Source organism: Lissotriton helveticus, chromosome 10 (assembly GCF_964261635.1).
Source record: "Lissotriton helveticus chromosome 10, aLisHel1.1, whole genome shotgun sequence".
Classification (NCBI taxonomy): Eukaryota; Metazoa; Chordata; class Amphibia; order Caudata; family Salamandridae; genus Lissotriton; species Lissotriton helveticus.
In genome coordinates, this window is record NC_136071.1 from 176,498,888 (window position 1) to 176,515,060 (window position 16,173).

The 16,173-nt window shown below is 48.1% G+C and overlaps 1 protein-coding gene across 1 annotated transcript in view; it reads right to left on the bottom strand.

The window, feature by feature from the left end:
* Positions 1 to 16,173, bottom strand: part of LOC144786081 (actin, cytoplasmic 1-like) — a 48,195-nt gene that overhangs the window by 27,463 nt on the left and 4,559 nt on the right. Inside the window, exon 2 of the mRNA XM_078665029.1 lies at positions 6,197 to 6,325. Coding sequence (XP_078521155.1) covers positions 6,197 to 6,319 — 123 coding nt within the window. The 5' untranslated portion in view covers positions 6,320 to 6,325. The remainder of the gene's footprint in view (positions 1 to 6,196; positions 6,326 to 16,173) is intronic.

The following is a 16,173-nucleotide window of genomic DNA, read 5'->3' on the forward strand; positions in this document are numbered from 1 at the left end:
TCGAGAGATGGTTTTTTCAAAATGGGCATAACTACCGCATGCTTCCATTTCAAAGGCACCTGGCCAGATGATAGCGACATGTTGATTAAGTCGCAGACCGGGCGAGCAAAAGTCTGGTCTCTGAACATTGGTGGCTTGAGCGGGTCAACCGGCGACCCAGACTTGACTCGAAGGGCCAATGCCGTGTAAGACTCCAAAGAGAGACAGGGGAGAGAATCTAGCACCACCTGATCCTGCTGGATGGGTGGCCCCGTACTGGTTTGTGCAGTGGTGGGGAAGGCCCTATAGATGGTCTGGACCTTCTCCAGGAAGAAAGCCGCCAGCGCTTCACAATGGGTATTGGAGCTGATGGAATTGCCGGCAGGCTTCCTAGCCACAAGGTCTTTAAGGGCCTTAAAGATGGTTTTAACAGGATTCCCACTGCTGCGAAACTCCAGAGCGTAATATGCCGCCCGGGTTCTACAGACCGCGCGGTGATAGGACTTAACCGCAGCCATATACAGGTTTTTTTTGCTGCTGTCATACCTCTTCCTCCAGTCTCTCTCTGCACGTCTACAGACACTTTTTAGAGCCCTCAGATTGCCATCATACCAGGGGCTGGGGGCGCGGAGGCCACACTTACTGGAAACCATCGGGATAAGGGAGTCGAGGGCTCTGGTTACCCATCCGCAGAAATGGTCATAACCAGATTCCACGTTCTCCACTGCACCCAGAGGATCATCAGTGAGAAGGCGATGGAGATCTTCCGCCTTAAGTTTGCTCCAGCGCCGTCTGGGCATAGCTCGCAGTGGCGCCTTAAGTGGGGCTTCTATAAGAGGACAGTAGATAGTCACGAGCGAGTGGTCTGACCAGGTCAGGGGGAGAGGGGGGGCCACTGTAGCCCCCTCTAAGTTGGAGAAAAAGGGGTCCAGAATGTGGCCACCCTTATGAGTGGGGTCCGAGACCAGCTGGAACAGTTGAAGGGCCTCGAGATCCGCCACCATCCCTCCCACTGAAGAAAGACACAGAGTGTCAAAATGGAGATTCAAGTCTCCAATGATAGAAAAATTGGCAGACCCTACTGCTAGTGAACTAACTGCCTCGGGAAGAGCCTCCCTAAATGCCACGGAACTACCAGGTGGGCGATAAATAAGCAATCCTGACATGGTAAAATGCGATGTAACTGCAACCTTGAACAGGGCGCTCTCGCATCCCGTGATGTTCTGCACTCTCCAGGCGCAAGGATAACAAGATTTAACTGCAAGAGCGACTCCACCCCCTCTCGAAGAGCGGTTGAGCGTGTAGATGGAATACTCCGCGGGGAGCGCCAAATTCAATACAGTAGAATCGGTATCCTGCAGCCATGTCTCTGTCAGACAGAAGATGTCAGGGGGGTCATTGTCCATAAGATCAGCAATATCCTGATAATGCTTGACCGCCGATCTTACGTTCAAATTCCAGATGGTGAGATGTCGCGAAGAGACGTTGCTGCTTATGGCAGGCTGCACTATACTGGACCCCAAGCAAGATGGTGCTTCGAGTAGCCAACCACCACAAGCACAATGGTGGGGGCCACACAAAGGGTCAACACGGGCTCCAGCGCAAGGAGGCAGGCAATTGTTAATCGCCAGGAGAGTTTCCCTGGTGTACGTAAGCATAATTAATGATGTACCTGATGTTAAGGCCACCGCGAAACCAGCGCAACCGAGCGCGGACGGGCGCAGACGGGCAGGACTCTGGCACGACTCCGGCCACGCGAGGACACGCCCGCTGCGCAATCCCGCTGCGCTAGGGGAGGAGCATTAAGTAGGTGTTCCCAGGCGTCACATGCGCAAACAAGCGCTAGCAGATGGCTCCCTTGAGCCGGTTGAGCTGACGAGCTCGGGATCACGCACCTGCGCGCCGTGGAGAGGTACCAGACCTGAGAACACTTTTGGCAGCCTACACAGCAACCCCATACGTACGCCTATTCCCTGCTGATGAAGGGTAACGACCCAGAAACACCAGGGATGGCCAGCACAACGGTGAACACACTCGGGACTTTACAAGAAGCACACACGCTGAATCGAACCGCATTGACCATAATGCTTTGGGACGAACCCGCTGGTGGGTGGAGCAGTGTGCGACCCCATGGATTACTGTTTATTAAGGCTCCCCTGAGCCGGTTGAGCTGACGAGCTCGGGATCACGCACCTGCGCGCCATGGAGAGGTACCAGACCTCAGAACACTTTTGGCAGCCTACACAGCAACCCCATACGTACGCCTATTCCCTGCTGATGAAGGGTAACGACCCAGAAACACCAGGGATGGCCAGCACAACGGTGAACACACTCGGGACTTTACAAGAAGCACACACGCTGAATCGAACCGCATTGACCATAATGCTTAGGGGCGAACCCGCTGGTGGGTGGAGCAGTGTGCGACCCCATGGATTAATGTTTATTAAGGCTCCCTTGAGCCGGGTGAGCTGACGAGCTCGGGATCATGCAGCTGCGCGCCGTGGAGAGGTACCAGACCTGAGAACACTTTTGGAAGCCTACACAGCAACCCCATACGTACGCCTATTCCCTGCTGATGAAGGGTAACGACCCAGAAACACCAGGGATGGCCAGCACAACAGTGAACACACTCGGGACTTTACAAGAAGCACAGACGCTGAATCGAACCGCATTGACTATAATGCTTAGGGGCGAACCCGCTGGTGGGTGGAGCAGTGTGCGACCCCATGGATTACTGTTTATTAAGGCTCCCTTGAGCCGGTTGAGCTGACGAGCTCGGGATCATGTACCTGCGCGCCGTGGAGGGGTACCAGACCTGAGAACACTTTTGTCAGCCTACACAGCAACCCCATACATACGCCTATTCCCTGCTGATGAAGGGTAACAACCCAGAAACACCAGGGATGGCCAGCACAACGGTGAACACACTCGGGACTTTACAAGAAGCACACGCGCTGAATCGAACCGCATTGACCATAATGCTTAGGGGCGAAACCGCTGGTGGGTGGAGCAGTGTGCGACCCCATGGATTACTGTTTATTAAGGCTCCCTTGAGCCGGTTGAGCTGACGAGCTCGGGATCACGCACCTGCGAGCCGTGGAGAGGTACCAGACCTGAGAACACTTTTGGCAGCCTACACAGCAACCCCATACGTACGCCTATTCCCTGCTGATGAAGGGTAACGACCCAGAAACACCAGGGATGGCCAGCACAACGGTGAACACACTTGGGACTTTACAAGAAGCATACAAGCTGAATCGAACTGCATTGACCATAATGCTTAGGGGCGAACCCGCTGGTGGGTGGAGCAGAGTGCGATCCCATGGATTACTGTTTATTAAGGCTCCCTTGAGCCGGTTGAGCTGACGAGCTCGGGATCACGCACCTGCGCGCCGTGGAGAGGTACCAGACCTGAGAACACTTTTGGCAGCCTACACAGCAACCCCATACGTACGCCTATTCCCTGCTGATGAAGGGGAACGACCCAGAAACACCAGGGATTGCCAGCACAATGGTGAACAGACTCGGGACTTTACAAGAAGCACACACGCTGAATCAAACCGCATTGACCATAATGCTTAGGGGCGAACCCGCTGGTGGGTGGAGCAGTGTGCGATCCCATGGATTACTGTTTATTAAGGCTCCCTTGAGCCGGTTGAGCTGACGAGCTCGGGATCACGCACCTGCGCGCCGTGGAGAGGTACCAGACCTGAGAACACTTTTGGCAGCCTACACAGCAATCCCATATGTACGCCTATTCCCTGCTGATGAAGGGTAACGTCCCAGAAACACAAGGGATGGCCAGCACAACGGTGAACATACTCGGGACTTTACAAGAAGCACAAATGCTGAATCGAACCGCATTGACCATAATGCTTAGGGGCGAACCCTCTGGTGGGTGGAGCAGTGTGCGACCCCATGGATTACTGTTTATTAAGGCTCCCTTGAGCCAGTTGAGCTGACGAGCTCGGGATCACGCACCAGCGCGCCGTGGAGAGGTACCAGACCTGAGAACACTTTTGGCAGCCTACACAGCAACCCCATGCGTACGCCTATTCCCTGCTGATGAAGAGTAACGACCCAGAAACACCAGGGATGGCCAGCACAACGGTGAACACACTCGGGACTTTACAAGAAGCACACACGCTGAATCGAACCGCATTGACCATAATGCTTAGGGGCGAACCCGCTGGTGGGTGGAGCAGTGTGCAACCCCATGGATTACTGTTTATTAAGGCTCCCTTGAGCCGGTTGAGCTGACGAGCTCGGGATCACGCACCTGCGCGCCGTGGAGAGGTGCCAGACCTGAGAACACTTTTGGCAGCCTACACAGCAACCCCATACATACGCCTATTCCCTGCTGATGAAGGGTAACGACCCAGAAACACCAGGGATGGCCAGCACAACGGTGAACACACTCGGGACTTTACAAGAAGCACACACGCTGATTCGAACCGCATTGACCATAATGCTTAGGGGCGAACCCGCTGGTGGGTGGAGCAGTGTGCGACCCCATGGATTACTATACTGAAGAGTGACAAGTAGTAAAATAGTAAGCGCAAATCATAAATGGACCTGACAAAAGCAGTTCCATTGCCTCCTTACATACTTTCGGCGTGGACACCACCATCTCCGAGCTAAGCAATCCATGCCAACAACCAACAGCCTCCCATCAGTTCTGCATAGTGCAGTGATCTTCCTTCCCCTGTCAACCACCAGGGTTCATTAGTTTGTGAACTTTTGCACCACTAATGTATGTTCTATATTTGACATAGGGCCAGGTGCATTAAGCATTTTTCTCTTCGCAAACGGGCCGATTCGCAGAACCGGCCCATTTGTGCTTGCAAAAAATACTTTTGCAATGCATCAAACCCAATTTTGCGATTCGGTAACCTGTTACCAAAACGTAAAATGGGTTTGCAATTCACTATTTGGAAGGGCGTGTTTAGGTTGTCCCTTCCAAATAGCGAATTGTGACCATGAATGCTGTAGCAAAACTTTCACATTTTACCACCTACTTCAAGTAGGTGGTAAGACATTTCCAAAGGGGTCCCCAAAGGACCCGTTCCCCATTGTAAATGTTTGTAAAAACATTTTTAAGAGCGGGCAGTGGTCCCACGGAGCACTGCCTGGTCTTAAAAAATATAAAGAAAAAAGAAAAAATTTCATTTTTCTATTTGAAAAGCATTCTCATTTTCCTTTGAGGAAAATGGGCTGCTTTACAAAAAGAAAACGATTGCTTTATTTAAAATCAATCACAGACATGGTGGTCTGCTGATCTCAGCAGGCCACAATCCCTGTGATTTTCGCGATTACTAGGCTGTCGCAAATTGCAACCTACCTCATTAATATTCATGAGGTAGGTAATTTGCGACCCCCCCTTAGGAATCGCAGAAAGTGTACTGCAAACTTTCATGCATGCCGTTTTGCGATTCCCTAATTGCTAATCGCAAAGATTAGGGAATAGCAAAACATGTTTTTGATGCATCTGGCCCTTAGTCCTTGCTGTGCATCTTAACTTCATAAAGTGCCTGAGCAATACCTGCCCAGCCCCAAGCAATAAATCGAGTTATTCTGTAAAAATCTACCAGCACAAGATAAGATAAAAAAGTAGAAGAATAATCTAAGCACAGGACACCATTCTCCGGAATAAGTTCTAACATAGTCTAAAATGAAAGCCACCCTATTTATGCAAGCATTTGAAGACAAATGACTATACTGGTGTACCGCTCCCTCCCCCTCCAGCAAACGACCAAAACACGTCTGACTACAGGTTTATAATAACACCTTTCGTAACTCATCACACACCTTCACAGTGAAAGGCCATAACAGGTAAATATACAGATCCGACCCATAGTTGCCACAAATCAAGACTGGTGGGGTTTGGATCCGTTCTGTGATGGCCATAACATTCAGGCCTGTATAAAAGCACAGGTTAGGACTGTTTTTCTGTAAACAACAATAAGTAAAACTAAAAATTGTTCCATAAATACTGAGAAGACATGAAAGTCAGCGTGTTTGTGTTTTTTTATGAAAATGTTTGATTAGTAGAAGACATGCCCTTCATTAGTATTTACATAGGAAAGGGACCTAAGGCGAATTTCTGTGGTTTTAAATTGTTTATAGCAATATCTCTCAACTAATATATGATGAAAGGAAAATCAACTAAAGGAGCCAACCTATACCAAGCGGTTCTTGCAAATTAGAGGTCACTTACCTGGTGTCTTGGGCGCCCCACAATGGATGGAAAGACAGCACGTGGAGCATCATCTCCAGCGAAGCCGGCCTTGCACATACCAGATCCATTGTCGATTACCAGTGCAGCAATATCATCCTCCATGGTGAACTGTGGGAGGAAGAGTCATGAATATTGTTAGCAGCAAAAACATGTGGAATACAGGGGGAGCTGGAGAGTAGAATGGCATTCACTCATTACACATTTTGCCACATAGGAATTCCGGCGTTAGCGGGTGAAAACCAACGAAAGCCCCATTAGCAGCAAAAAAACACAAGTTAGTCATCCCAACGTGAGTTTTTTTGCCTCTAATGGGAAAAATAGCCTATGAGTCGACCTCCAATAGAGAATTAGGTAAAAAAAAATGAAATGCAGAATGCAGCAGCCAGGGCCAAGTGCAGCACACATTAACAACCCCCTCAAGCCACCCAACATCCAGGATGACCTTGATGAGAGCCTGGATGCCTCGCAGGACCTGCATCTGGAGCCTGGATGCTTCGCTGGACCTGCGCCTGGAGCCTGGATGCCTCACTGCACCTGCGTCTGGAGCCTGGAGTGGGATGCGGAGGAACTGTGGAGTCGACATTGAGGCATGGCGATCGCCCGTACCTGGTGGTAAAGTCTGGCCGGTCGCATGGAGACATGTTGCTGACCTGTGTGAGAAGACCGCCTTGGGCCCCTTGGAACTGTGAATGCTAGAGACGCTCCTGTGCACCAAGGTAGGGAGGTCTGCATCGCATACTACGATCAACCACTACACCGGGGTGTATGGAGGGGATTACCAACGGTGGGCAGCACCTCTTTATATGACAGGCCGGATGAGGTTGCGCTGGCCGGAAGCTGTGGAGGGTGAGGCCACTGAGCTGCGCCAAACTTGTGTTGCAGGAGCGCTGCAAGTTCATGCCTAAGGGGGCCCTGCTGCATCAACAAGTTCACCAGCGGACATGGTGGTGACTGCTGTACCCAGGCTTGTGCAATCCCACCTGGCCAAGGCTCCTGCTGGCTGAGTCACAGATTTGGAGGAAGTTTAGCGGATTGTGTCACAGTGTCAATGTCCAGGTAAGGAGAAGTTGTGACATGTAACGGAGAAGGCCCAGGGGTCGAGTCGCCCAGGCCTAGCACCTGTAGATGACACACCCCCCGTGTTGGCTCATCCGGTATGGCGGAAGAGCGTCGCCCCACTGGTTTCAAGCAGTGCAAGAAGAGGAACAATCATCACATGATGATAACTTCCCGATGTAATCGTGCCTTGTTTCCTTTGCGGGCAGGTGGGTGGGTTGGGCTGCTCCACTCACGGAGCAGGTCAGGGGCAGAGTGGCATGCCCACTCAAGTGCTCAGTGACTGTTTGGTCGGCCCGCTCAGGCCGCACAGAGCAGTCATGCGCACTGTCCTGTTTGCAATGCAGGCTGCATTACAGCCTGCATGGAGAACATGCCCACACCTCCAGCACCTGGCTGAACGCCTAGTACCGGCGCCAATGACCAATCCCAATGCTGCATTGCAGCGTTGTGATTGGCTTAGGGGAGGGAGCCTGGCTGCCTACTTCCTGTTCCTGGAAGCAGACTCAGGAGAGTTGGAGCAACAAAGGCACGGGACCCAGCCTCGAGGTAAGATTTCTCACATTTAAATATTTACAACACTCGCTCACACACACACACACCCACATTCACGCCCCATCCAGTGTTCTTTCCGATGTCTCCCACCTCCCAGCTGTTCAGTCCCCCCCACAGCACTACTCAATGGCGGCCGCTGTGCGGCCATGTGCACGGGGCGTACCACTGGTGTGCCAAAGGGATATATGGTGTTACGACGCATACCATTATATCACATTCCATTACGGATACTAATACTAGGCATATTGCCACAGTAGGGAAGGTGTTGGATTGCGGAGATGTAAACATTACTATTCCCACTTCAGTGAGTGCAACCCTAAAACTAACCCTTGCACCCCAAAGCAAACCCTGAACCCTAAAATGTATCTTTGAGCCCTCAAATGCACACCCCAATTTTCATTTTAGACCCCACTGATGGCTACTGAATCACCCGCAAGGATCACTCCAACCGTCCAGGAGGAGGCATTGCTATCACCCACAGAAGCACACTCCGACTAACCATGCACTCTAATGACCCAACTGTGACCATGGAACACCTTAACTTCCAGATCTGGACCAACCCCAAACCCATCCTCTGCGGCACTCTCATCTGCAGACCCCGGGCCATGGAAACCCATTCTCCAATACCATTGTAGACCTCATTGCACACCAGGCTCTCCCATCCACCGACGACATCCTACTCGGCGAACTCAAGTTCCACCTGGACAAACCCCAGTGACCAGAACACCACCCTCTCCTGGGGTAGCTCCCCAACATCAGACTCAAGCAGCTAGTCACTGCAGCAAGCCAGATACCAGGACATGCGGTCGAGTACGTCTCCTCCGCCAGCGGGACCTCCAACTAAAGCCACACCACCGGACGCTCCTTGACTGACCATCATTGTATACATCACATCTTCACCATGACCACCGTACACAACCGCCATCATCGCCCCCCTCGCAGCTGGATCAAGGCCATCCAAGTACGTCTCGTCAACTCCCTCAGCACCACCTCTCCGCCAACGCTTACAGACGATGACACCGCAGCGCACAACTGCCACTGATGGATCTTCAACTGCGCCCACACCCGGGCACCCCTCAAGAACGGCACTACGTCAGTACCTTACGCCTGCATGATGGCATGCGGAAGGATGATGCAGTGTCACAGGGATCTGCTGGCCCCATGCATTGCTGAAGTTGCGTCATGGTTGTGACATGACTGCAGCAATAAGTGACTTTAGCGCAGACAGATATGTCAGTATTCCAGACGTATCTGTCATTACTTGCGTCATGGAGCGCTGTCCATTGAATACATCGCATCCATGGTGTCGCAAGGAGGGGGTAGTGAAAAGTGTTGCAACGATGTCTTCTCACAGCGCTGCAACAATTTTCATGAGTGAGGCCCAGGAATGCGCACTATCTTATTGATGGTGCGCAGTCCTGCCCTGTAGTTTTGTCGCAGGGCAGCACAGCAACATTGCTTGCAGCGCGGTCCAGCAACAAAACCTGCTGAAATGAGGACCCAAGGGTTATCTCCATTTTTAAGACCAGCTATTTTCTGGTCTTAAAAAAACTGCCTCTAACTTCAGTTAGAGGCAGTTTTTGTGGTCCTCCAAACTTAAGGAATCCCCTTGCTAATATTGCGAAGTGGGGTTAGCGGCCGTTTTTGCACGGGAACACCTTCCTTGCATGTCATTATCACTAACAGAATTGGTGATCTTTATAATGGACGTTTTCACCGGAAAACTGCAGCTAAAAGAGGTTAGCGCCAGCTTATACATATGGCGACAAAAATATTGCCGCAAAAACGTCGGAAAAGTGCCGCTAATGTGGCGTTAACTCCTTGTACATATGCCCCTTAAAGTTTAGCCCTCACCAATGGGAAATTGCCATGGCAATTGGTGTTTCTGCACCAATCCCCATGGGTTTTCACCTACACTGTAACTTTATTCCCTTCACGTTTTGCCAAGTGTTTTCGTGGGGAGTTGTCCGAATGGGTGCGGGAAGGGCATCAGCAACACAGTCTTGCCGATAAACTTTTAGTCTGCTTCTGCAGGTAACTTCTGTTAGTGAACCAACCTGAATTAATAAGACACTCGTAATGAGGCCTATGCAGATGTGTTATTTTTTTAATTAGCTTCCATAGAATCCGCGATCTCTGTTCGTTATAAGGCAAATCTCTATAATTGAGAAATGTAGTAAAATTGCTTAGAACTCATGCTGAATGTTTGTTTGTTTTTGTTTTTAAAAATTTTAATTTCTTGAGGTCCAGCTCATGATTTCCTTTGGCCCAATGTTTCATCTGCTTTCTCAACTTTTAGCTGCGTACAAGTTCACAACATCCTACCTGGTCCTGTCACTTGACCAACTAACTCTTTGCAATCCCCAGTATAAGTGATTCTTATGAAAATCTGCTGGTCTCCAAGTCCTTCATGTGTTGTTTTACCGCTCCTTTGTTGGCCTTTCATAAACTGTTCTTTATTTTCTATTAGTAACTGATTTTAAAGAAATGAAAAGGAATCTGTGAGTACGGCACATGGCCAAGGGGCGCTGCAAGAAGTACCCTAGAGTGAGGGGGAAGTGGTTGGGTACTGTTGAGGGTCTTAGGTAACTTGCCTTTGTATTTTGCCTGTGTAGGACTTTTGGGGGTAGTGATTGGGGGTTGCTTTGATCTTGGGAATGTAATTCTTTTAATGATCTCTGTGTACTTGTTGATTTGTTCTATGAGTTTAAAAGCAATAAAACTTAATTATCAAAAAAAATCTGTGAGTACTGCCTCCTTTGCTATATAGATTGCCTTTGCAGAGTAAACATGTACTCTCAAAAAATAGTATGCAAAGGATTCAGAAGAAGTTTGTCTTCTAAGGAGTGAACTTAAAAAGAATGCACAGCAAAATATTGCCTTGCATATACTATTTACAAAGGGCCAAGAGTTTGTTGCTTCTTTAAGAAAGCCTAAATGCACAGACGTCTTTAGGTTGTGAACAAAAAAATCGTAAATTGTACGTCATTATGATAGCTAAGAAACAAATGAACCTGTAAATATGTAATATATATTTGTCCAACCCTAATCACTCCAACTTCTGTTAATATGTAATCTTGAGTGAATTTGCAACTTGTATATATTTAACTCTAATCACGAGTATCTGTAGTAGACATATGTACTTACTACCAGTCTTTTTGAGTTTATCTGTTTGCATCTTTTATGTAAATCCTGTACTCTGAAGTCCTTATGTAATGTAACTGGTTCTATTGTAAAGCGCTCTGACACCTTCGGGTAAAGTACTTGCTGTATTAAAACGCATAAATAAACCCACTTCCTAAATAAACCTGCCATTAACTGGCAATCAAAATGCTGTTATGTTCGTAGAGTAACTACATCTAATACCACACTAACTCAGTTACAAACTACAAATCTTGTTATATCTGAAACAAACAAAAGGACTATGTGATGCCCCTCAAGCAACAAACGAATGAGAAAACAAATGGGTAATGTACCCATCCGCTAAATTACTTGGTCTTTATAGTCAATTCAAGCAAATTCAGACTACGAAGAAGACATGAAAGCCAATGGCTGAATGGTGCTGATCCTAAGCCATGTCTATGTACCTCTTATTTTACTTTTTCAGAGATTGCTAATGTGAGGTCTTCTAGACAGCTAAAGCTGTCAATAACTACACCTAAAAAGCAGAGTTTAGGAGCAGGAGTTATACAACAGAAAATAATATGTAGAACAGTGGCCCCAGCCTGTGGTCCAGGGACCCCTTGGGGTCGGCAAAGACTCCTCAAGGGGTACGCGCCTACTTAGAAAATTAATTTAAATTAACAGATTAATAAAGTGCATATAAATAAAGAAGCTATAGGTACAATTAATGTTAAACGTACTGTAAATGTGAAGGAATTAGAAATTGGAGGGTAAAAATTCAATTATTATCCTCAGATGGTTTTGTGGGAGCAGTGAAGGTGCATCAAACAGAATATAGTATTGATGAGTGGCCTCAATTGAATTTAGAACAGTTCTAACCTTTCTATTAAAAAATGTTTCTTAACTATTTTATTTATGTGTTTGAGAATTAATTGGAATGCGTCATCATTTGTGTATTTGTCTGATGAATGTCTTTTTTTCTGCATTTTTATGTTTGGTTTTGCAGTTCAAATCATCCTCAACACTTAGGCTGGGGTCCTGTAATGACTCAGTAGGGGGTCCCCAGGTTCCAATAATGATTCAGTGGGGGTCCCCTGGTTCCAGTAATGATTAAGTGGGGGTTCACAGAAGTTAAAAGGTTGAGAACCACTGATGTTGAATGTAAAATTCCTACTCCTTTCTGCATTATCTGAAAGGCCATTGCAATTCCTTAATAAAATTTGTTACATTTCGTTTGCACCTTGTTTCATTTATGGGGGAGTTTTTGAGCTTCTGAATGGTGTATTTACTTTCATTTTCCCAGACACCTTTGGGATCCGCGATAGCTGTGCAGGCTTCAAGGGTGTGGCCCTTCCTGTGCTCCACGGACGTCACTTGCTCCCTGTTTGTCATGCGAGGCTGTGCTGGCCACGTCTGGCTGCACCTTTACCTTTGAACCTGTTTACAAGTAGTCTCGCTGCGGCCATCAGACGCAGCTTCCATAAAAGGAAATGTTAGAGCGTTCTGGGTGATTTAATCGATACTCGTTTTGCTGACACTCGGGGAATACTGAGGTAATACTGTCACGGGCTAAATTGGAACACAATGTGGTCGTAAAATTGGCACGAAAACTTGCTGGAGAGGATTATGTTTGCACGGGATTTCCGCAGAGTTGCAGGACCGATTTGCACGTTTGCACGTGCAATGGGGAAGTGGTTTATTTCCATGTGAAGCACTAGGCATAAGGGTGACCAGAATGTTAAAGCCAAAAACAGGGACATTTCACAAAAATAGAAGAAGGACTACAAAGGACTACAATTTTACTTGAAGCGATGAGAGCGCTCCTCAGCAGAGAATTACTGAACAGGCAGTAAGAACATACATAAAATATCACTTTAAACCCAGTAGCTTGCCTGTTAATTAAATTGCTTTCTTGAAACAACTGCTAACTTTCCCTGCTTTGTAAAACATAAAAAACGCCTCCCACCGTTTTTAGTCGACCCTCTAAAAACCAGGACATGAGCTAAATTTCTTGAAATTTGCTGGGACAGCTGGTTAAAAACGGGGACCGTCCTGGCAAAACGGGGACGCCTGGTCACCCTAGATAAGGCACCTACGGGGAAGTCGGTAAAATGCCCGTGTGGACTGTGTTATAAGCACATTTTCCGGTGTTTTCCACTCGGAGAGGGTCGAGCCCAAAACTGGAGTAAATTCAACGAGAGCTAAACTCTCCTGGGATCCTTTAGACTCACGGCAAAACGGCTGCAAAACCATCTCTGTACTGGGGTGAATGTTTGACATTGTACAGCATTCTGTCCATCAATTGTTCTTTTTGCAAAAACATTTCCAGCTGGTATCCGGTGTGTTTTGCACCAGGTTATTACCTGTGCTTAAAAAAGTGAGGTATCCCCTGAACGCGGACTGCCCGTTGCTGGTAGAATCCTTCTCCTTTAAATACCTAGGGATCCGAATCACACGAGAACAGGCGACCTTTCGGGACCTGAACCTTACGCCACTGCTAGACAGGTTAAAGGCAGACGTGCGCCATTCGAAGACCCTCCCTTTAACTCTGCTAGGTAGGGCGGCGCTCTTCAAAATGATGGCACTGCCGCGCTTCTTGTATGTCCTGGAAAACACGCCAGCGATGGTTCCACCATCGTTTTTCCGCCAGGTATCTGCACAGTTGTCAGGCCTACTGTGGGGAGATAAGCCGGCCAGGGTCGCGCAATTGAAACTGGTTAGAGACTGGTATAGCGGGGGGATAGCGCTCCCAAACCTTGAACTGTACTACTGGGCAGCCCACCTTAAGGTGATCAACCAATGGATCCACGTTGCTCAGGATGACCCGGCATTCCTGGCTGATAGGAGTCAACTAGGCTTAAACACCCTGCTGGCCCCGCTTTATAATAAGGGACTGTTGACAAAATTGAGAGGCCCAACCAAACACACGGTGTCTATATGGCATAAAGCTCAAAGACGACTAGCCTGGAAGGGGGTGATTACCAAGCTCACACCACTATGGGATGCCAGGGTCCTAGGTACTCTGCGGCGCAGTAAGGGGTTTGACCGGTGGGACGACATCGGGATCTCTACAGTAGGAGATTTGTGGACGAGGGATGGTGTGATCTCATTCGCGGCCCTGAGGGAGCAGTACGACATGGGAATAAATGAAACTTACAGGTATGTACAAATTAGGCACGCACTCCTATCTGTACTAGAACCAGGTACGACGGTCCCAGAATCGGCCCCGTTAGAAGACAGATTGCTTACGGACTACATGGAGGCAAGTGCTACCTCACTCACCTACCGTAAACTGTTAAACAACCTACCGGATCCGCTGGTGAAACTGAAGGAACACTGGGAGGACGAGCTTGGGGAAATGGACGAGGCAAACTGGAATGCAGCATTGGCTTCGCCCAGGGAGGCGGGTATATCCGCACGCTTTAGATTGGTACAATTTAAAATACTACATAGGGTCTATTACACCCGCACAACACTGCACAGAATTCACAGGGCAGATCACCCATATTGTCTGAGAAACTGTGGGGAGGAGGGTACGCTGTTCCATACGTTGTGGGCCTGCCCCAGTATACAAGACTATTGGAGGCGTGTAGCACGCACGGTAGGCCAGACTCTGCACACGCCATTTACACCTGACCCCAGGGTTTGCCTACTGAATGTGTGGGACCAGACCGACCTGACACTGCATGGGAGGAGATGGGTAATCATTGGTATGATGTTGGCAAAACGTGACATAGCAATGAACTGGGGGGCGCACAACACCCCGACCCTGGCTCAATGGTGCAGAAACATGGATATGTTAATGTTGACGGAAAGAGCGGTGTACCAACAGAGGCTCAACCCACGTAAGTGGAATAAGACATGGTCACCGTGGAACGTGTATAGGGGGGAGATCTGTGAACCACTGCCTGAGGATGACGATATTGATAGCGTGGGGGAGGATGAGGAGACAGGATGAGCGGGAGGAGTGGTGGGAGGGCGTTAGGTACAACGGGATGCACGAGCCTTACGAATTGACATGATGTTAAGTTTGTGATTGCTATAAACCATGTATAATGCCCTGTGCTGCTTCTACTCACGTAAATGGTACAACTTCATTCTGCCAACGGAAACGTGTCATGACCCTTTGTTTGTAAGTTATCGCATAGTAAACAGACAAAATTGAAAAGTTGCTTGAATGGTTTGATGCGGCTGAATGTTGAAGCCGCACTGACCAATGCTTAACAGTGACTGATTAATTTGTGCCAGCAACAATAAAAACAATTTAAAAAAAAAAAAAAAAGTGAGGTATAATGTGTGCATTTTCCATGAATTATTTTTCAGACTGTCTCGACCCTAGGCACTGATAACACGTGTTAGTTATTACCCATATTAATGGTACACATTTTATCCTTCTCGAAAGACAAGCCTCCAAGGCCCTGCAGGTTTCAGCCTGTGGCATTCAGGTTGCACACCATCTCGAAAAATAGATGCATTAGCCCACTAGACTATTTACACTAGTCCAGGTTTTTAACCTGATGTTGATTGTTTGTGTGAGCTGGCTTTGCTAGTGAGGCCCTACTGGTCATCCATTTGCACGGCGCTAGACATGTATCCTGAGATGGACTCTTTCCTAAGAAATGTATTCTGCTTTAATGAGCAGTGCATCTAGTCCAAAAGACTCACACATCTGATTTGAGTGTTGTATTGACAAAGTGTGAGCATCAAGCCAAGTTTTTTTCACTTTTTTTCTGGAGCTACCACTTAAAAAAATTAACCTACTACCATTTCCTTTCCCTAAACAAATAACTCTTATTCATTCTCGTTCATTTATCTTGCCACATACCCTACACCCCTCATTCCAACAAAAGCCTAAACATTTTCCTTGAATTTTCTTTCTTTTGTTTTGAAGCCTCTGTAAAAATGGAGGCTGCCCCAACAGATAGGTGGCATTTGGCAAGGAGCAGCCTCAGCTGAGCCTCACTTTCAGAACTTCTGTCTGGCCCCTGCTGCTTTATGGAATAATATAGTACAGGAAATTGTCAGAAGTGGATCTCTGGAGAAGCCCCGCCCTTCCGCCGGTTGCTGTAAGGTGCAGGTACTTTTGTCTTGGCTGCTCCTGCTAAGGTACTCATCTCCCTGGGACTTACAGTCCTTAAAAACAAAGATCCAAGGAAATGCATGGGGTCTAAGGCGAGGCCTTGGAGAAGGATCGATCAATGTCTGATCATGAAAGCCAGATC